This window comes from Rhinatrema bivittatum, chromosome 3 (assembly GCF_901001135.1).
Source record: "Rhinatrema bivittatum chromosome 3, aRhiBiv1.1, whole genome shotgun sequence".
Lineage (NCBI taxonomy): Eukaryota > Metazoa > Chordata > Amphibia > Gymnophiona > Rhinatrematidae > Rhinatrema > Rhinatrema bivittatum.
The window spans coordinates 465,510,115-465,536,771 of NC_042617.1; the positions used below are offsets into that span (position 1 = coordinate 465,510,115).

Genomic DNA, 26,657 nt, shown 5'->3' on the forward strand with positions numbered 1-26,657 from the left:
TACTCGTTGGGTGCATAAACGGCACAGATGGTGACTATTGTGTCGTTCCAAAGACCCGTTAGCAAAACATATCGCCCATCCGGATCAATGATGCGGGTCCGGACCTGGAAGTTAAGATTTTTGTGTATTAATACCGCAACTCCTCCCTTCTTCCCCTGCGCCGCTGAAGAGATACATGTGCCCACCCAATCTCTGCGCAATTTTGCGCTCTCAATGGCCGAGAGGTGTGTTTCCTGAAGACAGGCTATGTCTGCCTGCAGGTGTTTTAAATGGTTGAGGATTTTCTTACGTTTGATGGGTGAGCCCATCCCATTCACATTCCAGGATAAAATTTTATCCATTATCCATAAGCATCCGGTATTTCTGGGACCCTGGTCCCTGGTAAGTTGGCCAATCAGTGAGCAGAGAGACCCCCAGCCTGGCCTCCCCACTCCCCATCTGTATGGGAATGTTAGTTCCTTGCAAGCAACTAATTAAATGCCCATGTCCCCGGCAGGCCCCCACCCACCCCCCTTCCCCACCCCGCCCCCTTTCCCAACAGTAAACATCAGCAAAACCACTAGAACAGTGGTAAGAAGATCACGAGTATCATGTGTACGGGTGTCTCGCTCCCACCATGTTAAAGACATTAATACCATAACCATAACAGTTATAACAACTCTCCACAATGAAATATGACTGTCTGGGCAATTAAAATAGAAAGAAATCATAGTGAAAGACAGTTGAGAATGCCCTATTTAGGGAGAGGCACAAATTGCATATGAAACTTAGAAATCATACAGCCTCCACACTGCATCCGCAGTCCAGTCAAACGGGAGCAAGGGCTGGTGTCCTGAAATAAATTAGGGTAGCATTCCGATGGAAGATTCAGCTGCAAAAATATCCGGTCGGCCGCGAGCCCTCCCAGGGCGGACGCCAAGGCTATGACGGGAAAAGTCCCCACAACAAAAGAAAGAGTCCAAAATAATAATAGCGGGGAACATTTTCCCTGGTCGAGTCCCCCTAAGGAGGCAAAAGCAGAGTCTGGTTTAGACGGTGGCGGCATAAATGGGGTCGAAACGATGAAAATCCAGCCAACTTAAGTCGCCTCCCTGGGGTATTTATCAGCAGTGTGTTGCTCACTGAATCGTGAGATAAAGCCGCGTGCAGCCGGCAGCAAGTCAGGCTAGCATGTCATATTGTGGGCTGTTATGGCTGTTGAAGATACTTCTGGGCCCCATCGGGTGTATCAAAAAAGTAAGTTTTGTCAGCACTCCATATTTTTAACTTCGCCGGGTAAAGTAAAGAAAATTGTACCTGGCGATTATAGAGCTCCGTGCAGATCGGGGAGAACGCTTTTCTCTGCTCAGAGACCCGGAGTGAATAGTCCTGAAAGACCCTGATTTTTACTGCGTTATAGGTTACCTCCTTCTTGGTACGATAAGCTTGCCAAATATCTTGTTTATGGCGATAATTTAGGAGTTTAGCGATCACTATGCGAGGACGCGTCGCAACGTCTTTCTTCTGTCCGAGACGGTGGGCCCTTTCAACCACGAGTCTGTCTTGCAAGGCCGGCAGGCCGAACTCCTCCGGCAGCCATCTTTCAAGAAGTGTGCACAGCTCATGTTCTGCGACGCTTTCGGGAAATCCCAAAAACCTCAGATTAGCTCGGCGATCCCTGTTCTCAAGATCATCCAGCTTTTGTTCGAGGGATTTAATTTTTGCATCATGCGCCGTTAGAGTCGAGGGGGTCGCTGAGCAATCATCCTCCAGAGTCGACAAACGGCCCTAGACTAGCTCTATTCGGGGGGTAAGTTCAGTAAGAGCTGAGCATACCTCTGTGAGCCGTTCCTCTATCCCAGCGATTTTCTCCCCAAATTTTTCGTCTAGTGCTGCTTTAACCGTCTCCTTGATGTCGGCCAGCGTTATATTTGTATGAGTGCCGTCCCCAACCGGGTCGGGCCCCGCCGCCATTTTGGGATCCGCACTTCGCAGTTTTTCTTTGTCTTTTTTAGTGCCCTTTGCAGCCATAGCTGAAGGCGATTTCTGCATATATCGAACGATGGACATATGCTCTCGCCCCACAAGAAGGTTGGGTAAGTTCTATCGCAGATTTTAGCAGATGATGTGTGATTGTGGGAGCGGACACCCAGAGCTCAGGGAGGAAACGACTTCCCGGCTCACCACATCACGTGATCTCATCACATGCTGTATTTTATTGGTCAACCAGTTTGGGAGTGACCACCTTGGAGCTCACTCCCAAACTGTATCAAAAGCTTTGCTGAAATTCAAGTAGATCACATCATGTGGTCTTCCTCGATCCAATTCTCTAGTCACCCAATCAAAATCAATCAGATTTGTCTGACAGGATCTTCCTCTGGTGAATCCATCCTGCCTTGGATCCAAGCACCTCACCAGATTGCAGATAGTTCATTATCCTTTCCTTCAGCAGCGCTCCATTAATTTGCCCACCACCAAAGTATTGGATATTAAAATAACGGTTTTTAAGATATCTTTTATCATTGTCTCTTAATAGGATCAATAAGGTGCCGTTACTAAATCCTTCATGACCAAATTTACAATCCATTGTGGATAAAACTGCTCTTTAGGGTGTGCTTTGTCTAACTCTCTTCAAGAAAGAATTTCACTAGGCTCTTCCCTTCTTAAATGATATTACAGACACTTGCATCTTTAATTGTGTGCTAAACCTTTTTCTAGACCTATTCTGAATGAAGGCTAAAATAGCAGAAATATCTCCATGCCCAGATGAGTTTGATGAAGCTTTGCAATATGACTCGAAAGACTGCCACATATGAATATTTGCTAATGAATTGGTTTTATTTTATATTTTTGCTTATAACAGGGGTGATATCACAGAGGACAAATAGTCATTCTTAACTAATCTAACCTCTCTAAAGTTAAAAATGGAAACTGGTTCATCATTGATATTGTGCCTTCGATTAGAAAACCTTTGGCACCTAGAAACTTCAGAGGGTGACAGATACTTAATCTCATTAGATGTGTATAACGTGGCTTCCTGAGCCAAATCTGTAGCATTAGTACCACCTGTGCTTTTTCTTTTTTTTTATGTCCCATCAAGGGGACATGGAGAGAAAAAACATATACGAATTCCCCTTTATCCTGTCAATGCCTAAATCCTTGCTTTTACAGAAAAACTATCATATTTGCCTTTTGCAAATTGATTAGAACTAAAGGATTTCCTGTTCAACTGAATTGTGAAGATTTTGGCTTTGGAAAGCAGCCTGTAAGTTTTTATTTACTCGATATGAACTGCAGGAAATAATGATTTGTGACGACAGCTGTCTCTCGACTGCAGATTCTGCCCTGCATGATTATATATGCCCCTGCTGTAGTATTGTCACATAGAAATCTCTCTGCCTTACCTTACAGTTTATTATTTGAAGCTTCTCTGTAAATAATCATTTTATGAGATAAGAATAGGACAGGTGACATTCATCTGTTAGGTGCTTAATTATTTCTTATACTGTCTCTCTAAATAGTACCGAGATGCAAGGAGTTTCAGCCATTTTTTTAAATTCATATTGTAAACAAGCACTTTGAGCTTGGATGGTTTAATCCAAGTTATTCTTTGATTGAGATTGCTTTGGCTGATGTTTTGGAATTTAGATGAAATAGCCCTATGCTATACACAGACTTTCTTCACTGATAAAAGTTTATCATCATCATCCTATAATGAGGTCATATGCATGATACTGGACTTAATTAGAATATGATATTTGTTGAGATCAACATTCTGGTATCTTTCCGAGGTGGAGTAGATAAATAATAATAATGAAAATAAAATACTTATTTATTTTTACTAGTGGTATTACAGAAAAATGATATTAGGTACAATTTATTGTATATGCCATGACCTTCTTTGGTGGCTTATTGAATTGATAAACTCCTTCCTAATTTTTCACTGAAGAACACTCTCTTGCAGGTTAAACTATGGGGCAGATTTTAAAATTTATGTGCGGGCGTAGATTTGTTCACACAACCCGGCGCGAAAAAATCTACGCCCGATTTTATAACATGCACGCACACACATGTACACCTTGTGCGCGCCGAGCCTGAGGGGAGCCCCGATGGCTGTCCCAGTTCCCTCCAAGGCCACTCCGAAATCAGAGCGGCCTTGGAGGGAACTTTTTTTCCGGCCCCCCCCCCAACCTTCCCCCTATCTAACCCAGCCCTACCTAATTCCCCCCCCCCCACCTTATTTAATTTCTTACACCTGCCTCCAGCAGGCTGCCGGTGCACGAACCCCCGACACGGAGGGGGGCTCGGTAACCACCCCCGGAGTGCCCCCTGATACGCCCCCGGACCACCACCATGCCCCCTGACTGCCCACTTTTGAAAGCCCCGGGACTTAGGCTCTGCGCATGCAGGAGCATATTTTCTCAGGTTACGCGCGTAGCCTTTGAAAATCTGCCCCTATGTGTGCTAGACGTTCAAGTTTTATTTATTTATTTGCAAAACTGCCTAATTTGTGTTCTCTGGTATTAATACTGTAATTGGAGACTGTTCTGCCATTCAGACAAAGCAGGTAATCCAGAATTCTGGAGACCAACACCTTTCCTGTCACGAAAGCCATGAACACATAGCTTATTTATAATGGAGGGCCCATTTAAAACTAGTGACCTGAGAAATGATTTCTGAATAGAAGCTGTCTTGGCAGGAAAAGATCTAAGGTACAGAGAGGACTCTAAAGGAAGCAAAGATGTGGGAATTACATACAGCAGAAGTTTAGAACTAGTTATTTATCTTTAATAAGGATAGCATGGTATCAGTAGCACCACCAGCCCCCATAAAGGAAGCAGATTCACCTTGCATGGCCATAAGATGGAATAGAAAGGTGCTTTCTTTCAGACCATTGAATGCAAATGTGCAGGAGAATTTGTAATTCAACACTCTCGGTTCTGGTTATTTGCCTTTTTTTCCCCTAAATCTGTATCATTTTTCAAAGATCACACTTCTCTGCTGCTTTTCAGTGCCCATATGTCTGTACCATGCATTCCGCATGGATATAACTTCTGTGCCGAGCCTTCAGCGTCAATATAACTACTGTGCCATTTTTTTTGGCACTAACTGCTTAGGTGCCGACCTGTAATACAGTACTGTATTTCAGCGCCAACACTGTCATGCTTCAGGCATCGATTGTGTCTGCGCAGAACTTTTTGGCACTAATTTACATGCGGCATATACTGGCTCTGATGTCCTGTGCCATGCCTTGGTTTCAATGGACTTGTGCCAAGTTTTGATGGCCCTATATCTTTCCGCTATCCCTTCCCCTTCTTATTGACTGCACCCTGCATTAGTGCTCTTTAAAGCTGTACACCTCCTTTGCTGGTGGGACTTCAGCATCATACATCCTGCATGCATATTAAACTCCATAGCCATTTTTAAAAAAAATAATTAGATCTTCGTTATCTGCAGATCAAGCTGGCTGCAAATGCACTCTGTTTTGGTTAGTTTTTACAGAGTGAAACAACTTTACTTTTTTAAATGAATTCTTGTCTGTGACAATGTTCTATTTTTATTTACCAAATCTTTACTACATTGCTTATTACTTCTTTATGGAACAGGGGGATTATAGAAAACATCTTTCCTCATGAAAAATTTTCCTTTCCTATCAGAGAATCAAAATTGTTCTCTTAATTCCCCCTCCATGCCTACAATAGAAAGATCTATTGCCTAAGGGATTTTTTTTTTTTTTTTTTTTTTTACAAGTTCCTTTTGAGATTTTAAAACTCCTTGGAGGTTTACGCATATAGAAAGCTAAATGCTCCAGAAGAATCTGTAGTGCAGGAGATGAAGCATCTACTCCTTCATCCTCCTTCAACCTCTATTTACCGTAAGTTTTTCTATTTAAGCCTCGTTCATTATATAGTTTATTTAATTTTGTTTTATTCACTGTTTTCCTATAAGTTCTATGTAAAGCCTCTGTTTTGCTGATTTTGAAGTTATAAAGTAAACCGAACTGATGTTATCCTACGAAGTCCGGTATATAAAAACCACAAATAAATAAATAAATAAAATCCTGTTTGCAAAGCATAGAATGCTGTCTGATATGACTGATCCCATTTTGACATAAGGTACAGGATTCAAAACAGATGGATCAACAGGTCAGTTTTATCTGCGGCTGAGCAGTGATTTGCTTGAGCTGTTTGCAAACTGGCCACTGTACAAAAAGCGAATAAAATTGTTGATTTAAATGATTCAACCAATAGCAAGGTGATCCTCCCCTCTCAGTGGATAACCTTGCTTGTGGCTGGCAAAAAAAAAAATAAAAACAAAATCAGTAAGTACTGCTTGGAGAAATTTTTAAAACTTGAAATTATTGGGAAGAAGTCAACTATTGGGGTATATTATTTAGTGTGTTTTATTTTAAACAAGCCGTTAAGCCCGTCACAACGGGCTACATTACATTTTTGTTTTCGGTCCATTTTCGAAAACAGCACCCTCCTACACTTTTTCTCCCTCATTCCCCCTTCCCCCTCAGTCACTCACCCCCTTCCCACCCCTCAGTCTTACTCACTCTCTGTCTCCCACTGCCTCCTTCCCCTCACTCTCACCTCCCTCCCCTTCCCTCAGTCACTCCCACCTCTCTCCCCTTCCCGCAGTCACTCCCCACCCTGTCTCAATCCCATCTCCCTCAGCCCTCCTCCACTCCCTTTTTCTCTGCTCCACAACTTCTTACCCTTCCACTTACTCACATCCCTGTCTCTCACCTCTCCCTCATTCTCACTCTTCCCCACCCCCTACCTCCCTCCCCCTCAGTCCCTCCCTCCCTCTCACTCAGTCCTCCCTCCCTCTCACTCAGTCCTCCCTCCCTCTCACTCAGTCCCTCCCTCCCTCTCACTCAGTCAGTCCCTCCCTCCCCCCACTCAGTCCCTCCCTCCCTCAGTTCGTCCCTCCCTCCCTCTCTCTCTCTCTCCTCCCTCCCTCGGTACTGGCCGCCGCTGCCGCCGCTCCTCGTCGTCATTCGCCGCCACCGCCGCTGCCACCCGCTGCCACCGGACGCCGCCGCCCCCCCGACACCGCCGCCGCCGCTGCCCCCCGACACCGCCGCTGCCGCTGCCCCCCGACACCGCCGCTGCCGCTGCCCCCTGACACCACCGCTGCCGCTGCCCCCCCGACACCGCCGCCGCCACCGCCGCCACCGCTGCCCCCCGACACCGCCGCCGCCATGGTTTTTTTTTTTTTGACGCTGGCTAAGACCGACGTCCTTGCCCGCACATGCGCAGTAGAGCTGTGCTCTACTGCGCATTTGCGGGCCGTCGGTCATGGCCCATTTATAAGGTAGATAGGTAGTCAAAGTCAGGCAGCAAACAGAAGTTTGTGTGTTTGTATTTCCCAACCCTCCCACTTTCACACTTAAAAAAAAATCATCCTTTTAAGAAACTCAGAAATTCCTCACTTTATCAAGAGTTCGATCATTCCCTTGTAGGCCACTACCAGATATAGGGAGGCAGATTTTATAAATTTGCGCGAGCGCGAACAAAAGTACGCTGGATTTTATAAGATACGCGCGCGCTGCCTGTTCCCTCCGAGGCCGCTCCGAAATCGGAGCGGCCTCGGAGGGAACTTTCTTTCCACCACCCCCCCCCCCCCCCCGCACATTCCCCTCCCTTCCCCTACCTAACCCACCCCCCCGGCCCTATCTAAACCCCCCCTCCTACCTTTTGTTGGCAGATTTACGCCTGCTGAAAGCAGATGTAAATCTGCGCGCGCCAGCGGGCTGCTGGCGCACCATCACCCGACCAGGGGACTGGTCCGGAGGCCTCGACCACGCCCCTGGTCCCACCCCTGACACGCCCCCTCCCCACCCCTTTTACGAAGCCCCGGGACTTAGGCGCGCCGGCACACAGGGCATTTAAAATCCGGCCCATAGTGAATACACTTACTTTTTGCAACCCCCGATCGGAGCTTTCCTGCCTCCCGCTGGCGACTTACTTTTTTTGCTGCCGTCCGGCCATCTGGAAGAAGGTATCGTGGCTCCCCTGCCTCCCTCCTGCCTCCCGGGGAAGATGGATGCCAGCACGGGGGAAAGCGGCCCCTGTGCATGCAATTGGCTGCTCAAGACGTGACGTCACATGCCGTGACGCCAAACGTCGTGACGTCACGTCTTGAGCAGCCAATTGCATGCACAGGGGCCGCTTTCCCCCGTGCTGGCATCCATCTTCCCCGGGAGGGCACGATACCTTCTTCCAGATGGCCGGATGGCTGCAAAAAAGTAAGTCGCCAGCGGGAGGCAGGAGAGCTCCGATCGGGGGTTGCAAAAAGTAAGTTGCTTCGCCGCTGTCAGTCTCTTCTCCCCTCCTCCCGGAGCAGGGCGCGAAAAGCAGCCTTGCTCCGGAAGGAGGGAAGAAGAGACTGACAGTGAAGCGACTTACTTTTTTTCGCTTTTTTTTTTTTTTTTTTGCACTTCGGGAGGAGGGGAGAGGACTGGGGCTGCCCCAGAGACCGGCACCCATGATCGAGACTATTCTGTTGCTGCCTCAGGGAGCAAAACAGTGACAATAATTTGACAAACAGATTTAAAATGGCCTTATAATCTCTGAGATGAAGGCTAGAATTGTTTTTAAACAATTTGAATCTCACTGGCTGAAGACTCATAAGTCTTACCTTTTGACGTTTAAAGGTCCTTTTGCTTATTTTTATTTTTTCACCAAGAACTGTCTAATAGGAATGGAAGCATAACAAAATGTTGGCTCACTATTCTGTAAAAATTACAGATACATGGTCCAAACATTTCTCCTTTATTTTTTTTACATTAAATTCAAATCATAGGCCAGACCATTAAGACAGAATACTGGTTCAATCTGGACTGTGCAAAATGGATGTAACAGTGATGCCACAGGTAAAAAGTAATAAAGAATGTTCTCTGCCTCCATCAGCTAAATGACGGGCTAAACCCAATCATTCTGGACTGATACAGCAGAAAAAAAGGAACTTGCTTATTAGAACATGGTTTATGTAATCAAATATATTACATGCATATTCATAACCGACACCAATGTCAATATGGATACTCTGCAGCCATGAAGATATTGTGCACTAGATATCACCATGTATGGCAATAATCTGGGTTAAAATGTTACCTTTCTGATCTCTATGGCAATAATATGCTGATGTAACAGGATTTTTACAACAGATTTCTGAGTACAGAACTTCATTGTAAAAACCGAAAAATCTGGAATACTAAGAAGCAGAAGAAAATATCTAACACTTTCTGATTTAAGGTTGCACTATTTTTGATTCATCTCAGAAATCACACTTTCTGAAATTTGGTATACAGGGGAAAAAAATTTGAGACGCAAAATTTCTTGAAAGAACTTGGCCTTTCTTGGCACACCTGCCAGCAATTTAAAAGCATAATTTAAAAGTGTTGTAATCATCGCCACCAAAATTTAAAAAAATGAATTCTCAAGCTAAAGTCCTTTAGTTTCAACAACTAAAAATTAAATGTACATGTTACTTACTAAAAACACTTCTCTACTTAATATGCACTTACATTTATAACATAAAAATAGCCAAAAATGGATAACATGAAAAAGTCCTTTGTGGCCTAGAATCTTCTATCTGGCAGTGGAAACAGAGGGTGCTTGTATGGGTATAAGAAGCAAGGCACATGTACAGCCAGCTACTTACCTTCCAGTTATTAGCAGCTATGGTTTACAGATGCACTAAACCTGTGTATTCACTGTACATCCACAGCTGGCTGGAGTATCCAGCATAGTATAAATGCACTTCTACATCATTGTAAGCCTTATATAGAAAATGATTTTTAAAAAGCTGGTTTGTCCTGGAAGGGCTCTAACCTTCCTTCAAGCAGCTGGTGAAATTGGGGCAGGGCAAACTCATTAGTATTCAGATTGATTTTACAAAGCTAAGGATGGTATAAAAAAGAGGTGCACACAGAATACCCTTATACCTGAGCAACAGACACTAAAAAAAAGATGCTTAATGCTAGCTGAGAACGGCACTTCTTGAGGACAAGGCAGGCTTTCCTGTGGCTCTTTGGGGTTGGACTGCAGCCAGGTCCTCCCATAGCCCTTAATACTGTTTAAAAAGAAGCTTTAATCAATTAAACAAAAAACGTTACATTCTTGCCTATAATGGGAGTCTTGGGTGATGAACATATATTCCATTAGTTTTACATATTAACTGTACTATATTCTCTAAATGTGTCTCATTTGTACTATTTGCCTCCACAACATCCTAAACAAGTTTGGCATGACCTACTATGTATACGTTTAGGACATCGAGCTACAAGGAATAGCAAAACACGCATTGAAGACACCACCAGTCTTTTCTTCTTTAGGTCAAGACCGCCTTTCTCCACAGGCCTAAATTTATGCTCCATTCCCCAAGCCTCCACCTCTCTCTGAGCCAAGTGCTATGAGAAGTTAGGTCTGTGAAGATGGGAACAGAGAGAAAGCACCCAGACACTCAATTCTCATGGCAGCCTGCCCTCCTTCTCACACTGTGTGCTTTCTTTCCAAATAAAAAAAAACCTATCTAGAAGGGAGAGGCATGGGGCTGTCAAGAAGATTGTATTTATTTATTAAAAAATTATTATTCTGCGTGTTCTCCCGATGTTCAGACATGGATTACAATAAACTCACAGAATTCAGCATAAAAAAATAACAAAATAAAACATTACTAAAATTAAAAAAGCAAACAACTATATGAATAAAATTACATATTAAACTAAAATTACAATTGAACTCCTTTACTGCTTGCTCCAAATACTTCCCGGAATAACTATTTAAAATTTAGAAAATTGATAAAAGCAGTCAGTCTCTTGACACACTCCAATAGGCAGGGTATTCCACAATATTGCTGCACATACAGAAAAAGCTTTAGATCTAATTCTATGTAACCTGCAAAGAGGGCACAGAGGAACGCATAGGGCGAGAAGGCGCATAGTCCTCAATCTTACTCCTCAAACCATGGGAAACTTTATGAACCACTTTAAAAATAGTTACATACTTTTTAAACTTCACCCTGAAGCCTACTGGGAGCAAATGTAATTGCTGCAGAAAAGGTGAAAATGAAACTCTCCAAGGCAAATGTGAATCGGTTATTTACTCTTTTGGATTTTAGAAGGACTAGGGGGCACTCCATGAAGTTAGCAAGAAGCACATTTAAGACTAATCAGAGAAAATTATTTTTCACTCAACGCACAATTAAGCTCTGGAATTTGTTGCCAGAGGATGTGGTTAGTGCAGTTAGTGTAGCTGGGTTCAAAAAAGGTTTGGATAAGTTCTTGGAGGAGAAGTCCATTAACTTCTATTAATTAAGTTGACTTAGGGAATGGCCTCTGCTATTACTGACATCAGTAGCATGGGATCTTTTTAGTGTTTGGGTACTTGCCAGGTTCTTATGGCCTTGTTTGGCCTCTGTTGGAAATAGGATTCTGGGCTTGATGGACCCTTGGTCTGACCCAGCAGGGCAATTTCTTATATCCTGCATGGAACACCAGGACAGCCCAAAACAGCAGTAGTATAATTCATCACGCCTCCAAGAAAGCTTTGGGGTAATCTACATGGAGTGATGATTACAACCCTAAACAGCAATTGTACAACAGAATCAAGCTTTCAAGAGAATTGGGTGACCAGCATGGAGGAACTAAATTTCAATAAACATGGGAAGATTTAATTTTTAATTTTTTTTTTTTTTTAAACGGGCTCAATAGGGCAATCAAATAGGACAATTTATTTGTTGACAAAGTTGACTATTTCTGCACTCCCACACGTGAATTCTCCAATAATTGAAGACACATAATTAAAGCTAGCCTCATGGGAATTCCTTTGATAAACCAATCCTTCCGAAATATCCACCGTTATTGGGAATTTAAAATCTAATTATGGCCCTTTAAGTGACTGCTCAAATATATCACTAAAATGCCTGAGGAAAGAACTTGTACCTTACTTGTCTCATTTAATTAATCTTTCGCTGAATGAAGGAATTATTCCAATGTGTCTGAAAATGGCATATGTTAAGCCTATTCTAAAGAAATCGAATCATCCCTCTGATGACCTTTCTAGTTACAGTCCTATCTCAAATTTACCATTTGTTACTAAAGTTTTAGAAAAAATAGTTCTAAACCAATTACACGATTTTTTGGATTCACATTCTTGCTTAGATACACTCAGCAATTTAAATTCAGGGCAGGCTACAGTACTGAAACTATTATACTTATTTGATGTGTTAAGGCGCAGGTTTGACTCAAACTGAATTTTTTCTAGTATTATTAGATCTCTCAGCAGCCTTTGACACTGCTGATCATAGCATTTTGTTGTCTTGTTTAAGAGAAATTGGCATAGGTAGTTTAGTCTTGAAGTAGTTGGCTTCATTTCTAGAAGATTGCAGTTTTCAGGTTGATTTTCCTAATAAATTATCAGGTCCTTTTAAACTAAAAGCAATTATGACACAGGGATTTTTTTGTTGGCAGTCCTGTTTAATGTTTATCTGGCCCCTACTGGTCATATCTTTACAGAACTGGATGCGGAATATTGAATATTCGTAGACTATATTCAATTTTTTATATCCATAAGAATATAAGAAATTGCCATGTTGGGTCAGACCAAGGGTCCATCAAGCCCAGCATCCTATTTCCAACAGAGGCCAAACCAGGCTACAAGGGCCTGGCAAGTACCCAAACACCAAGAAAATCCCATGCTACTGATGCAAATAATAGCAGTGCTATTCCCTAAGGAAACGATTAATAGCAGTTAATGGACTTCACCTCCAAGAACATATCCAAACCATTTTTGAACCCAGCTACACTAACTGCACTAACCACATCCTCTGGGAACCTACAGCAACGCTTTGCAAAAACATCTCTGTATGTCTGAAGTGTTTGAGACAATGGTTAACAAAAAAAACCCAACAAATTTGTTTTAAATGTGTCTAAAACCAAGATTTTATACATGGCAAGATTTCCCCAAGAAATTCCAAAAGAAGTAGAAATAGATGGCATTTCAACTATTAGGGAGGAAGTTAAAAATCTTGGTTTTATCTTGGATACTAGGCTATTTATTTATTTATTTATTTAACGGCTTTTAATATACCGGTGTTCGTGCGGGCACATCACGCCGGTTTACAGTAAACTTGCGAAAGGAGGAAATTACAATAAACAGGGAGAGGGGGATGGAGCAGGTTCGAGAAAAAGGGGGGGGGGAGAGGGGAGAAAGTAAAGGATCAATTCGCACGCAGTTTAAGAAAAGTTCAATCTGTTTACTACGTTACATTTGCTTAGAAGAATTTGCCATTTTTTAAATAACTGATCATAAAACCGTGATTTATTCTTTCGTTGTGTCCACAATTGATTATTGCAGTTGTTTGTATTTAGGCCTGCCAAAGAATACCATGCGAGCCCTATAATATGTTCAGAACTCTGCTATGAGAATAACAGAACAAATTCCAATCCACCAACATAACTCCTTACTTGATGAATCATCATTGGCTACCTTTGGGATGGCGAGTTAAGTTCAAGACATTTATGCTAGTGTGCAAGGGAATAAAAGGGATTGTCCCACATAGCGTAAATGCCGTATTGAAGTTGTACTCTCCAGCCATACCTCTTCCTTCAGGATCACAATTAAACTTTGACATTTCTTCTTTTAAGCTGATATGTCTGGAAGAGTCCAGAGATAGTCTTTTACACGTTCAAGGGCCTAAACTATAGAACACACTGCCACAGCAACTTAAAAATGAAGCAGTATTGACAATTTTAGAAATATGTTAAAAGCCTTCAAATTTGCACAAGCCTACAATTTATAACTTAATGACCGTTGCTATTAATGAACCCTTTAAATTTATTTATTGGTATGTTTACAACTTAAGATTAATGTGTACTTAGAATTGTGAATGTCCTTCTGGAAATCACCTAGGATTGTTAATAGGTGATAAAAATTTTTTATAAATAAAATAAATATCCTTGCTGGCAATAGGAATAATTACAAAACTTGATAATAAGACATTGAAAGAGCTTTGGGTGTTGGCTTAAAAACTGGTCTGACAAGAAAAAGCTGAAGATGGTAAAACCTGACATAGCTTATTAGATAAGTGGAGAAGGTCATTACTATAACAGATTTTAGGTATGCTGGGGACATATATGGAAAGCAGTGGTGGGAAGAAGATCAGGTAGAATACATGGAGGGAGGGAGAGATATGGAGTTGCGTTGCATAGGGGATTTATATGTGCATTTATTCAAAGTGAATGTACTCAAATTGGACAAATCTAAACTGGGCAGACTGGCTAGGCTAGTTTGGTCCTTACCTGCCATCACTGCCTGAACTGAATAATCATGTTGTTTTGTAGGAGCCATGGCAGACACTCACACTGCAATTTCAAATGTATTATAGGCACAAAGGAGCAAATGGTCCTCGCACTTCTCCCCTATTGCCCTAAAGGAGTAACATTCTTTACTCCTCCTGAGGGACCAAATGAACAAAAGTATGCACATCTTCCTACAATAAGTAAATAATTGTTCACATAGTCTTGGCAACTTCCTATGCTGAAAGCAAGTAATTTATAAATGATCTGGAAAGGAATATGAGTGAGGTAATCAAATTTGCAGATGATACAAATTAAATCAGAAGTGGATTGTGATAAATTGCAGGACCACCTTGCGAGACTGGAAAATTGGGCATCCAAATGGCAGATTAAATTTAATGTGGACAAGTGCAAGGTGATGCATATAGGGAAAAATAACCCTTGCAGTAGTTACATGATGTTAGGTTCCATATTAGGAGCTGCTACCCAGGAAAAAGATCTAGGCATCATAGTGGATAACACAATGAAATCGTTGGCTCAGTGTGCTGCAGCAGTGAAAAAAGCAAACAGAATGTTAGGAATTATTAGGAAGGGAATGGTGAATAAAACAGAAAATGCCACAATGCCTCTGTTTCGCTCCATGGTGAGACCGCACCTGAATACTATGTACAATTCTGGTCACCGCATCTCAAAAAAGATAGTTGCGATGGAGAAGGTACAGAGAACGGTGACCAAAATGATAAAGGGTATGGAACAGCTTCCTTATGTTCTTATAATGAATGATAAAGGGTATGGAACAGCTTCCTTATGTTCTTATAATGAAAGGCTAAAGAGGTTAGGGCTGTTCAGCTCAGAGAAGAGACGGCTGAGGGGGGATATGATAGAGCTCATTAAAATCATGAGAGGTCTAGAACAGTAAATTTGAATTAGTTATTTACTTTTTTGGATATTAGAAGGACTAGGGCAATGGTCCCCAACCCTGTCCTGGGGGCCCACCAGCCAGTTAGGTTTTCAGGATATCCACAATGAATATGCATGAGAGAAAATTTGCATGGTATGGAGGCAGTGCATGCAAATTTTCTCTCATGCATATTCATTGTGGATATCCTGAAAACCTGACTGGCTGGTGGGTCCCCAGGACAGGGTTGGGGACCACTGGACTAGGGGACATTCCATGAAATTAGCAAGTATCACATTTAAAAATAATCGGAGAAAATTATTTTTCATTAAACTCACAATTAAGCTCTGGAATTTGTTGCCAGAGGATGTGGTTAGTGCAGTTAGTGTAGCTGGGTTTAAAAAAAGGTTTGGATAAGTTCATGGAGGAGAAGTCCATTAACTGCTATTAATCAAGTTGTTTTAGAGAATAGCCACTGCTATTACTGGCATCAGTATTATGGGATCTACTTAGTGTTTGGGTACTTGCCAGGTACTTATAGCCTGGATTGGCCACTGTTGGAAACAGGATGCTGGGCTGGATGGATCCTTGGTCTGACCCAGTATGGCAATTTCTTAGGTTCTTAAATCAGAGAAAATTCTTTTTCACTCAACACACAATTGAGCTCTGGAATTCATTGCCAGAGGATGTGGTAAAGGAAGCCAGCATAGCTGGGTTTAAAAAAAAGGTTTGGACAAGTTCTTAGAAGTCCATAAACTGTTATTAACCAGACTTGGGGAAATGTCACTACTTATCTCTGAAACACCACACACCATACAGTTTATTTAATGGGATGTTACCTCTCAATCAATACCCTACTCCAAAAATATCCCCTTTTAACCTATTGTTTTTACTTTAATATGTTTATTATTGTTTCTTTAATGTCAGAAAATCTTCTTTTTGTATAGGTTACGAATCAATTGCAATGCTTATACCAAACACCAAAGGAATAGCATCTGATCTATCTACAAATCAACTCCTCTTGTATCTTTCATTTATTCAAACAGCAGAAAATCTTCAGTGATGTCAACTTTCCTGTTTGTACCTCCTACTGTGTATGTAAAACTGCTCCCCAAAACGTACCCCACCCACACCTTACAGAAATTACCTATGTGATGCAGGAAATTAGCCTAACCATGCCCCTTTTTATCACACGTGCTATTTCCACTATATTTATAGCATTTTGATAAATCTAGACCTAAATTTGTACCTGAGGCAATGGAGGGTAAAGTGGGATTTGAACCCAGGTTGCCCTGGTTCATAGCCCACTGCTCTAACCACTAGGCTACTCCAAAAAGAACCATGCTTCTTTAGGGCCACACAGTAAACTGAGTAGCTCCAGTGGTATCGGGATTATGGCCCTTATTCTCTCCAGAGTAAAGTTTATTGCTATCCCCCTTGGAATCTAACACACAGAGGGACATCATAAAGGCTTCAGAAATGGAGTGGTGAATTCTAGGGAATAACTGTTGCATACAGTGACCAGGACCCACTGGTCTGTGGTGGCATGGGTCCACTCCTGGTAGAAACACTGAAAGCGGCCGACCAGAACTATCACAGAGGGAACCCGCTGGCCTTCACTGAGCCAAACAGGCAAGCTCCGGAAACCCCAGCATAGTCATTCCTAGACTCCCTATCCTCTGTCCCTGAAGGAGCTGACTCATTTCTCGATACCTATTTATCTGAGAAAATAGACTGCTTCCTCAGCTTGTAACCTCTGGTATCCCTGAAATGACTGCAACGTTTGTGGGTCCAGAAGACCAAACAGGTTCTATGCTCAGGGAACTTATAGGGCTTTGACACGACCAGATTCTTAATCACTTTCTTCAGATTTTTTCCAAACAGTAAATTCCCTTTGAAAGGAAATTTGTTGAGGCAAGCCTCGAGCTCTATTTTGCTGTCATAGCAGCCTATGAGTTGTAACCAGAGGCCACAGATTGAGAAGAGTTCCTGATGAGATCATTCAATGTGTCTGCCAAAAAGGTGGTCCCTGATTCCAAAGGGACTGCTTCCGAATTACCCTGGTGCTGCTGCACCCAGTACAACAAAGCTTGGGCCACATACCCCACAGAAATGGAAGACAGAATGGCTAGAGCTCCGGCCAGCAGAAAGGTATGCTTCAAAAGGAGCTCAATCTTCTTATTTTGCACATCTTTAAAAGCTGTGCCATCTTCCACTGAAATTGTCTTATGGTTCATGGCAAATACCAGAGCATCAACCGGCAGATTCTAAAATAAAATCTCATTTTCCTCTGCCAGAAAGGGATACAAATTGGCTATGGTATTTGTCTCCTTTTGTATCCCCCATCAGGAGATTCCCTTTCAGCCAAAAACATGCTCTTGAATGCCTTGAGAGCAGAATAGTCTTGGGCAGCCTTCTGACCCCTTCAAGGAAAGCATTTCCCTCCAGAGCCGCCTCTATCTTTCAACCCGACATACAAAGAGACCACATGGGAGATGAGAGTGGTGAGCTGCTCCATTTGAAAAAACCTGATGATGGAGAAGTCCTCTCTCTCTCAGAAGACACCTTGCCTTCCAGGAGGCTATCCCAGATGGGTAGGGCTTCCCGATAGATCTAATGTGCACCCAGAGAGTCCCCACACTACAGGAGACTGGAAAATGACTCAAGCCACAAGCCCCGTGAGATCACCCCTGCCCCACTACACTTCTCCGTAGCACAGAAAGCCTGGTGCATTACCAGCACAAAATTCAGAGAAAATTGACTTTGGACGGGAGGGGGAAGAAGAAACTCTAATAAATCTTGCAGGCCCCCTTCTCTCTCCAAGGAGAGCACTGGAAGTGGAGGGCAGCCTAGCACCCTAGCCTGTGAAAGTTCCTTGTCATTAGAGTTAGGAGCTACACTGTGGGAAAAGTTTAAAATGGTGGCCATTTCGGCCAAAACACTGTTTGCATGGTAGCAGGGGCAACTAGCTACCCCTGCATGACAGAGCAAGAATTTATCAGATCTAAGGCAGACTCATTCTTCCTGCACAGGCAGAAAATAGTGCAATGGCTGTGAATCTGCTGCGTGGACCCAACAACCCTTGCAATGCTGACCATGCTCAGCCATGCTAATACTGAGCAGTTCCCTGGAACCTTTGCACTGTTGGTAAAGACAACTTATTTGAGATGGGGAGCCAAATCTGTATGTCATAACGCTGGCTGGACGCAGGAAACTGCAGAGATTACATCACTGTAACTGTGATAAGCTTTCCTCAGGCTCCTTTCCTTTATTCTGTTTTATTTTTCTTCAACAGCTATACTGCTGCACAAAAAAGAGGCATATCCAGATAGAGGATGAAGATAAGCAAGAGGAGGGGCGGTGGGGTGGGGGTGTTCTTATTACCTTTCGGCTCAAATAGGGCCCAGCAATCTGGGAGCCACTGACACCAACCTGCTCAACCAGGGGATTCCTCTTGGGAGCCTGACCAACTGCTCTACCGGGGAACAAAGCAAAACCTTGTTGCACCAGAAGCCGAGGCACCTGCTCTACAAAGTGTGAAAGCCCAAAGACTGATATCCTGGGAAGCTGTGCAAAAAACTTGCTTCTAGAAATCCTGCTGCATCGGTATAAACCTGTGCTGCTATTTGCTAGAGACGGAGAATACTGGCAATTGTCTGTACTTCTCCAAAAAGCAATGATGATAAAAAGTTGTAGTTCTCTGTCTCTATCTGTTGTCAGGTATAAACCGGTATCTATGCTGGTCCAGTAGGATAAGGAAACATTTTAGTTGAGGGCCCAGGAGAGAGTTTGAACCGAAGTTTGATAACATTAGCAATGAAAAACATACATGAAACTTACCTCATGTTTTGTGGGGTAAGCAAAATAAATTGTCTGAATCTCTGAGAATCTGCCATCTTAAGCATCATATCCATTGAAATCCTTCTGTTAACCATGTCCTGAAGATACAGAATATACAATTAATGCCTCTATTTTTCCCATATGTATTGTACATCTCTACAAATGAAACTGATTTACAATGTCAGATTAAAATTTTAGAATATGAATTACCATTTTATAGTGTATTGATATCTATGCTATGAAGTCATGCATGTATCACAATGTTTACTCTTTCACTTCCACTCAGTTTTCTATCATTTTTTTTCTACAAGGTGAACAGGCTGTCCTCCCCTTCTCTATCATGCCAATATTTACCATAATTTTGAGCTGTGCATGTAAATCAATACTAATCATACACTAACTGCCCTTAGCAATACATGCTGCTACATAATCCTGGAAGCCAGACCTGTTCAAAGTACTTAAGGACAGAATGTGCCATTTATGTGATAAATTATTTTCATATCTTAAATAGGTTAAATATGTGAATCTTTTGTACTTTACAAACTGAAATTCTAAAATATATTACAAATTGGAAGCTTCACTGCAGAACACTCCTTAAGGGTGAAATGAAAAGAAAAAACTTTATTATGTGAAATTTATAAATATGTATATTTCCCTTTATGGATGACAAAATACTGACTCAAGGATACACCATTCATTAGAGACAGTCAGTTTTACATAACAATAGCAAAACAATTTTACTTTAAAGGAATTTGAGTATACTACACTTTAACTCTGTACCTCATTGACCTGCAAATTTCACAGAGCCTTCTGTTTATCTTTGAATCAGTCAATGAAAAACGATGGGTTTTTCTGTCAAAGACTACAGTGTTTTCAAAACCATGCAGCATGCCTTTAGATGGGTCTGCAGTTAAAAGATCACATTTCCCCAGCTTTGTCTCCACTGGCTCCCGGTCCAATATCAAATTAATTTTAAGATTTTTTATTTTGGTTGTTAAAGTTCTTAATAGGGTGGCACACAAATATCTTAAAAATTACTTATATCACTAAGAATCACATAAATCTCTAAGCTCATCATAAACAGGATTGACTATTCCTGCTTTGTCTACAACAGGGTTAGGAAACTCTAGTGCTAGAAAAAGGTCTAGTTTTCAGAATATCTACAATGAATATTCATGAGATAGATTAGCATGTACTACCCTCCACTGTATGCAAATCCAATGTAAATTCATTGTGGATATCATGAAAAACAGACCTGTTTGTTGCACTTAAGGACTAGCATTGCCTACCTCTGGATCTACAGTTAGGATTCCAGATACACACAAAAGGATTTATTGAATTCTAGATGTCTGTTGATCTTATTAAGTCAATGACTATTTAAAAGATATGACTTTGTAGCATGGCTTTTTCAAGCATCCAATGATGGCAGATAAAAGACCAAAAAGATCCATCTAAGTCTGCCCAGCAAGTTTTCTTTAGGTTAGCTGCAGTTACTGCTCCTTGCAGGCCACCTCCAAGCTTTCTGTTAAGGACAATAGCAACTGCTGCTCCATTCAGACTACCCCTAAGCAGAAATCTAAACTTTAGGTGTAATAGTAAAGTTAACCCATTTCATTTCTATTCTCTAGTCAGTAGGGATCCTCTATGTTTGTTCCACATTCTTTTGAATTCTATTATTGCTCTTGTCTTCAACACCTCTTCCAAGAGAGCATTCCAATCATCTACCACCCTTATCCATGTTCCTGGTCTTTCCTCTTGGAGTTTCTTATCATGACCTCAAGTTTTACAGATTCTTTCCCATCAGAAAAGATTTAATTTTTGTGCATCATTAATTCTTTTCAGGAATTTGAAGGTCTGTATCATATTTCTCCTATCTCTACTCTCTTCCAGAGTATACATATTAAGGTCCTGCAGTCTCATCTCATATGGCTTTTTGTTCAGATCCCATACCATTTTGGTTGCCTTTCTCTAGACCACTTCCATTCTGTCCTTATCCTTTTTGAGATGTCTCCATAACTGAACACAGTATTCTAGATGAGGCTTCACCAAGAATCTGACAAGGGCATTATCACCTTTTTTCTGCTGGTTATGCCTCTTTTGATGCAGCCCAGCATCCCTCTGGCCTTAGCTATCACCTTGTTACATTGCTTTGCCACCTTCAGGTCATCAGACACTATCACCCCGTGAACATACCTTTAGCCCCACAACATATACAACTCCTTCAGATTGCCGTACCCCAAATGTATAACTCTGCACTTCTTGGCATTGAATCCCAACTGCCAAATCTTCAACAACTTCTTGAGCTTTTCCAGGTCACTTCTCACTCTCTCTACTCCTACAGGTGTGTCCACTTTTTTGCAGATCTTAGTGTCTTCCAGAAAACGACAAGTTTTACCTTCTAATCCTTCTGCAACATCACTCACAAAACTACTGAACAAAACTGGTCCCAGAACTGATTCTTGAGGAACTCCACTTATCACTCTTCTCACTTCAGAAAAAGTTCCATTTACTACTCACTGATGTCTATCAGTCAGCTGATTTGAAATCCATTCCACTACCTTGGGACATACTCCCAGGCTTCTCATTTTATTTATAAACCTCCTATGCGGGACCATTATCAAAAGCCTTGAAGAAATCCAATTACACCACATCGAATGTTCTTCCTTGATCCAATTCTCTAATCACCCAATGAAAAGAATCAATCAGATTTATTTGGCAGGACCTTCATCTGGTAAAATCAGGTTATCTTGGATCAATTCAAGATGTTCTAAGTTGACTACTTATTTTGATTTACTAAATCAGTTTTAATCCTGACTACAAGTCAACTTTTACATGGCTTATTTGCTCCCTCTTCCACATGCAAGTCTCCAGAGACAGGCAGAGCTCCGGAGTTTCAATGCGTAGATGAGATAATTGTGCAAGAGACAGATTCCGTTTTGTAAGGAACTGGGCAACTTTTTGGGATTGGGGGAGTCTTTTCTAAAAGGATGAGCTCTACCTTAACAAGGATGAAGCCAGACTGCTGGCACAAACCTTTGAAAAGGAGATAGAGCAGCTTTTAAAACTAGAACAATGGAGAAAACAGACAGTCACTAAGCAGCATATGGTTTGAAAGGAAGTATCTTCGAAAAATACTAATGAAACAGGAGAGTTAGAGCATCCCAAAACAGACGTTCCAATAAAAGCAAAAGTAGTCCATGTGCCTATAAGTAAAGAATCACCTGAGCTAAAAGATTCCAAATTATCCCTATCAACTGATAAGCAGGTTGTTAATACAATCAAAATACATACTTTTAAATGTCTGTATGCCAGTGCCAGAAGTAGGAAGTTGGGAGAGTTAACACTGAATGAAGGTGCAGACTTAATTGGCATCTCAGAGACCTGGTGGAAGGAAGATAACTAAAAGGACAGTACTATACTAGGGTTCAAATTATATCGCACTGATAGGGTGGATCAGCTTGGAGAGGGGATGGTACTTTACGTTCAGGTTGGCATAGAGTCTAACTGGATAAAAATCTTGCAGGAGACTGAAGACCAGATTTTAAAAGCCCAGCATGCATAAAAATCACCACTTACGCGCATAAGTGCCAGGCCATTTGGCGCTGTCCCGGAGAAGCACATGCCGGCAGCTGGCTGGCACATGTAACTTACTTCTGCTCTTGAGGAGCAGAAAGTAAGAAAATAAAACAAATGGTGAAAGGTAGGTTAGGTTTAGGGGGTGTGGAGGAGAGAGGAAGGGGAAGGAAGGTTAGGCAGGGGGTTAGGGAAGTTCTCTTCCAGTCCACTCTAACATGGATGTGCGTGCGTATGTTTTAAAATCTACCCCTAAATACACAGTAGAATCCTTATGGATACAAATCCTATGTGTGTTGGGGAAGAGTATAGCGATAGAGGAATACTACCATTCACCTGGTCAAAATGGTCAGACAAACAATGAAATGGTAAGAGAAATATGGGAAGCTAACAAATTGGGCAGCACCGTAATAATAGCAAATTAAATTACTACAATATTGGCTGGGTAAATATATCAAGACATGTTAGAGAGGTAATGTTCCTAGATGGAGTAAAGGACTGCTTCATGGAGCAATTGGTTCAGGAACAGACAGGAGAGGGAGCCATTTTAGATCTAATTCTTAATGGAACAGAGGATTTGATGCGAGAAGTGGTTGGGCCACTTGGCAACAGTGATCATAACAATCAAATCTGACTTAATGAATGGAAAGGAAACAATAAGTAAATCTACAGGTCTAGAGCTAAATTTTCAAAATGGAGACTTTGATAAAATGAGGAAAATAGTTAAAACTGAAAGGTGCAGCTACAGAGATTAAGAGCGTACAACATGCATGGACATTGTTTAAGAATACCATTTTAGAAGTGTAGTTCAGATGTATTCCATACAATAGAAAAGGTGGAAGGAAGGCCAAACATCTGCTGGCATAGTTAAAAGGGGAGGTGAAAGAGGCTATTTTAACTAAAAGAACTTCCTTCAAAAATTGGAAGAAGGTTCCATGTCAAGAAAACAGGAAAAAACATAGGTATTGGCAGGTTAAATGTAAGACACTTATAAGAGAGGCTAAGAGAATTTGAAAAGAAGCTGCCCATAAAGGCAAAACCTCATAATAAAAACATTTAAAAATATATATTCGAAGAGGGCATACCCAAACACCAAGATCATCCCACGCTACTTATGCAATAGCAGTGGCTATTCCCTAAGTAAACTTGATTAATAGCAGTTAATGGACTTCTCCTCCAAGAACTTATCCAAACCTTTTTTGAACCTAGCTACACTAACTGCACTAACCACATCCTCTGGAAACAAATTCCAGGTCTTAATTGTACGTTCAGTGAAAAAGAATTTTCTCCGATTAATCTTAAATGTGCTACTTGCTAATTCATGGAATGTCCCCCAGTCCTTCTATTATCCGAAATTGTAAACAACAGATTCACATCTACTCGTTCAAGACCTCTCATGATCTTAAAGAGAGTTCTACGAGTAGAACGAGCATACCCTGAAAGTTCTTAAGTTTTTCCTGAGGCAATCTGGATACCATCTCGTTGGAATCTAGCTCAATTCCCAAAAATGTAATTACCGTGGTAGGACCCTCTGTTTTGTGCGCCACTGGCACTCCAAACTCGAGGAATAGATTGCGAAATGTGTATAAGTGGGAAAAGGCCCATGAATCCTGAGGATCCACAAACAAAAAGTAGTTCAGGTAAAAAAAACAATGTTCTCAAGACCTGAGCAGTAGCCCAATGCAGGAACGAGCTGAAGAGTGAAGTATGCGCTTGGTACGGAACACCCCATTGGCATGCATATGTCAAAGTAATACGCGCCCTTGAAACAGAAACCCAACAATCGGAAGCTGCTGGGGTGAACTGGAAGAAGGTGAAAAGTGGATTTGATATTGGTCTTCGCCATGAGGGCTCCTTTGCCACACCTGCGAAGTATGTCTATCACACTGTTAAATGAGGTGTACTGCACTGTGCGCACTCGTCATCCAGCAGATGATCATTCACCGATGCTCTGTGCAGATAGGACAAGTTTTGAATTAGACGATACTTGCCCGGGTCTTTCTTCGGGATGATGGCCAAAGGAGAAAGCACCAATTTGCTGAAAGGTGGGAACTCAAAAGGACCAGCAATTCTTCCCATAGCCAATTCCGAATTGAGTTTCCGCTGCACCAGGTCCGCATGTCTCATCGCAGAGGGGGTGTTCTCAGTGCACATGTCCTTGATAATGCCCTGGAAAGGAATAGTGAAACTATGGTGGAAACCCTCCGTCAATTTCTTTGCCACGTTCTTCTTAGGGTATAAATTAAGCCAGGGACCCATAGCATCTAAATTTATTGGGTATGGTGCCTTTGCAAATGTGCTGTATGCATTTGGATTTGTTATTACTCCCTCCATTGGACTTCCTTGGACATTTCGTGGCTGGGTGAGGAACAAGACAGATAGAACACACATGCGTGATTGAACCTGCAATCTTGGAAACCTCAAGATGATTTATTGAACCTCCAGCAGGTGCCATTGTTAAGGACGCTTGAAGCAGCCTGCTCTGACTGTGTTGTTTGCTGACCTGACATGACCATGTGCTGAGTGCTAGCTCTGGCATCTGCCGCTTTGCTCTTCCTCTGCCTTAGCCAGAGCCCAACGTCCTGAGTGCCCTAGGACATAAATCGGTTTTCCTCCATTTTATCTCTAAAAAGCTTGTCATTGTTAAGCCAGGCCCAGCTGTCGTACTCCTTGCAGGCCTCCAATATGATGTCCGTGTAGTTTAGCATAGGGCCGTAATGAGAAGGGTTGTCGTGACCAACCAAGCTTATCATCCTCCGGAATGCCCTTGTCCAATTGATTTTGTTCCTTGCAATTGGTTTGTCTACGCTGGGTGCATGGTCGCGTTTACTGTTCCCCTTTCCTCCACCCTTCGAGTATCCTAAAAATATCTATGTAGGTCCATTTTTTGATCTTCTTCCACAGAGTTCTAGGAACGCTCTCCCATAACTGCAAAAGTGTTGTCAGCGCTGAGGGCCCTCTAGATGAGTCTGCCTTGCTCGCATCCGTCTTCTCATGGTTATCATCAGATGCCTCGGAGTCTGAGGAGCTAGCCAAACTAGGGTCTGATCATGCTTTTGCTTGGATTTGTTTTGGTTTTTTTTCACTTACCCTAACCTCCCTTCCTAGCTTTTTCACCTGTACCCGTATCTAGTTTCTCGACAACAACCCCCAGATTACTGACCCAAAATTGCTCTCTCTGATTCCATTACGCGGTCTCCAGGGTCAATGGACAGTGCCTCCGCCGCTGCCTGACCTCCTGCGTCGCTCATTTCTTGTGATGCCCAGTCGAGGCTTAAGAACATGCCATATTGGATCAGACCAAGGGTCCATCAAGCCCAGCATCCTGTTTCCAATAGTGGCCAGTCCAGGCCATAAGAACCTGGCAAGTACCCAAAAACTAAGTCTATCCCATGCTACTGTTGCTAGTAATAGCAGTGGGCTATTTTCTAAGTCAACTTAATTAAAAGCAGGTAATGGACTTCTCCTCCAAGAACGTATCCAATCCTTTTTTAAACACAGCTACATTAACTGCACTAACCACATCCTCTGGCAACAAATTCCAGAGCTTAATTGTGAGATGAGTGAAAAAGAACTTTCTCCGATTAGTTTAAATGTGCCACATGCTAACTTCATGGAGTGCCCCCTAGTCTTTCTATTATCCGAAAGAGTAAATAACAGATTCACAATTACTTGTTCAAGACCCCTCATGATTTTAAACAGCTCTATCATATCCTCCCTCAACTGTCTCTTCTCCAAGCTGAAAAGTCCTAACCTCTTTAGTCTTTCCTCATAGGGAGCTGTTCCATTCCCTTTATCATTTTGGTTGCCCTTCTCTGTACCTTCTCCATCACAACTATATCTTTTTTGAGATGCGGCAACCAGAATTGTATATGGTAGTCAAGGTGCGGTCTTAACATGGAGCGATACAGAGGCATAATGACATTCTGTTTTGCTTTTTTGACTGCCGCAGCTCACTGAACAGATGATTTCAATGTGTTATCCACTATGACGCCTAGATCTCTTTTTTGGGTGGTAGCTCCTAATACAGAACCTAACATTATGTAACTACAGCAT

At 42.0% G+C, this 26,657-nt stretch overlaps 1 protein-coding gene across 1 annotated transcript in view; it reads right to left on the reverse strand.

The window, feature by feature from the left end:
* Nucleotides 1-26,657, reverse strand: part of SMC6 (structural maintenance of chromosomes 6) — a 317,112-nt gene that overhangs the window by 9,021 nt on the left and 281,434 nt on the right. Inside the window, 1 exon segment of the mRNA XM_029595951.1 lies at nucleotides 19,029-19,126. Within this exon segment, the coding sequence (XP_029451811.1) occupies nucleotides 19,029-19,126 (98 nt within the window).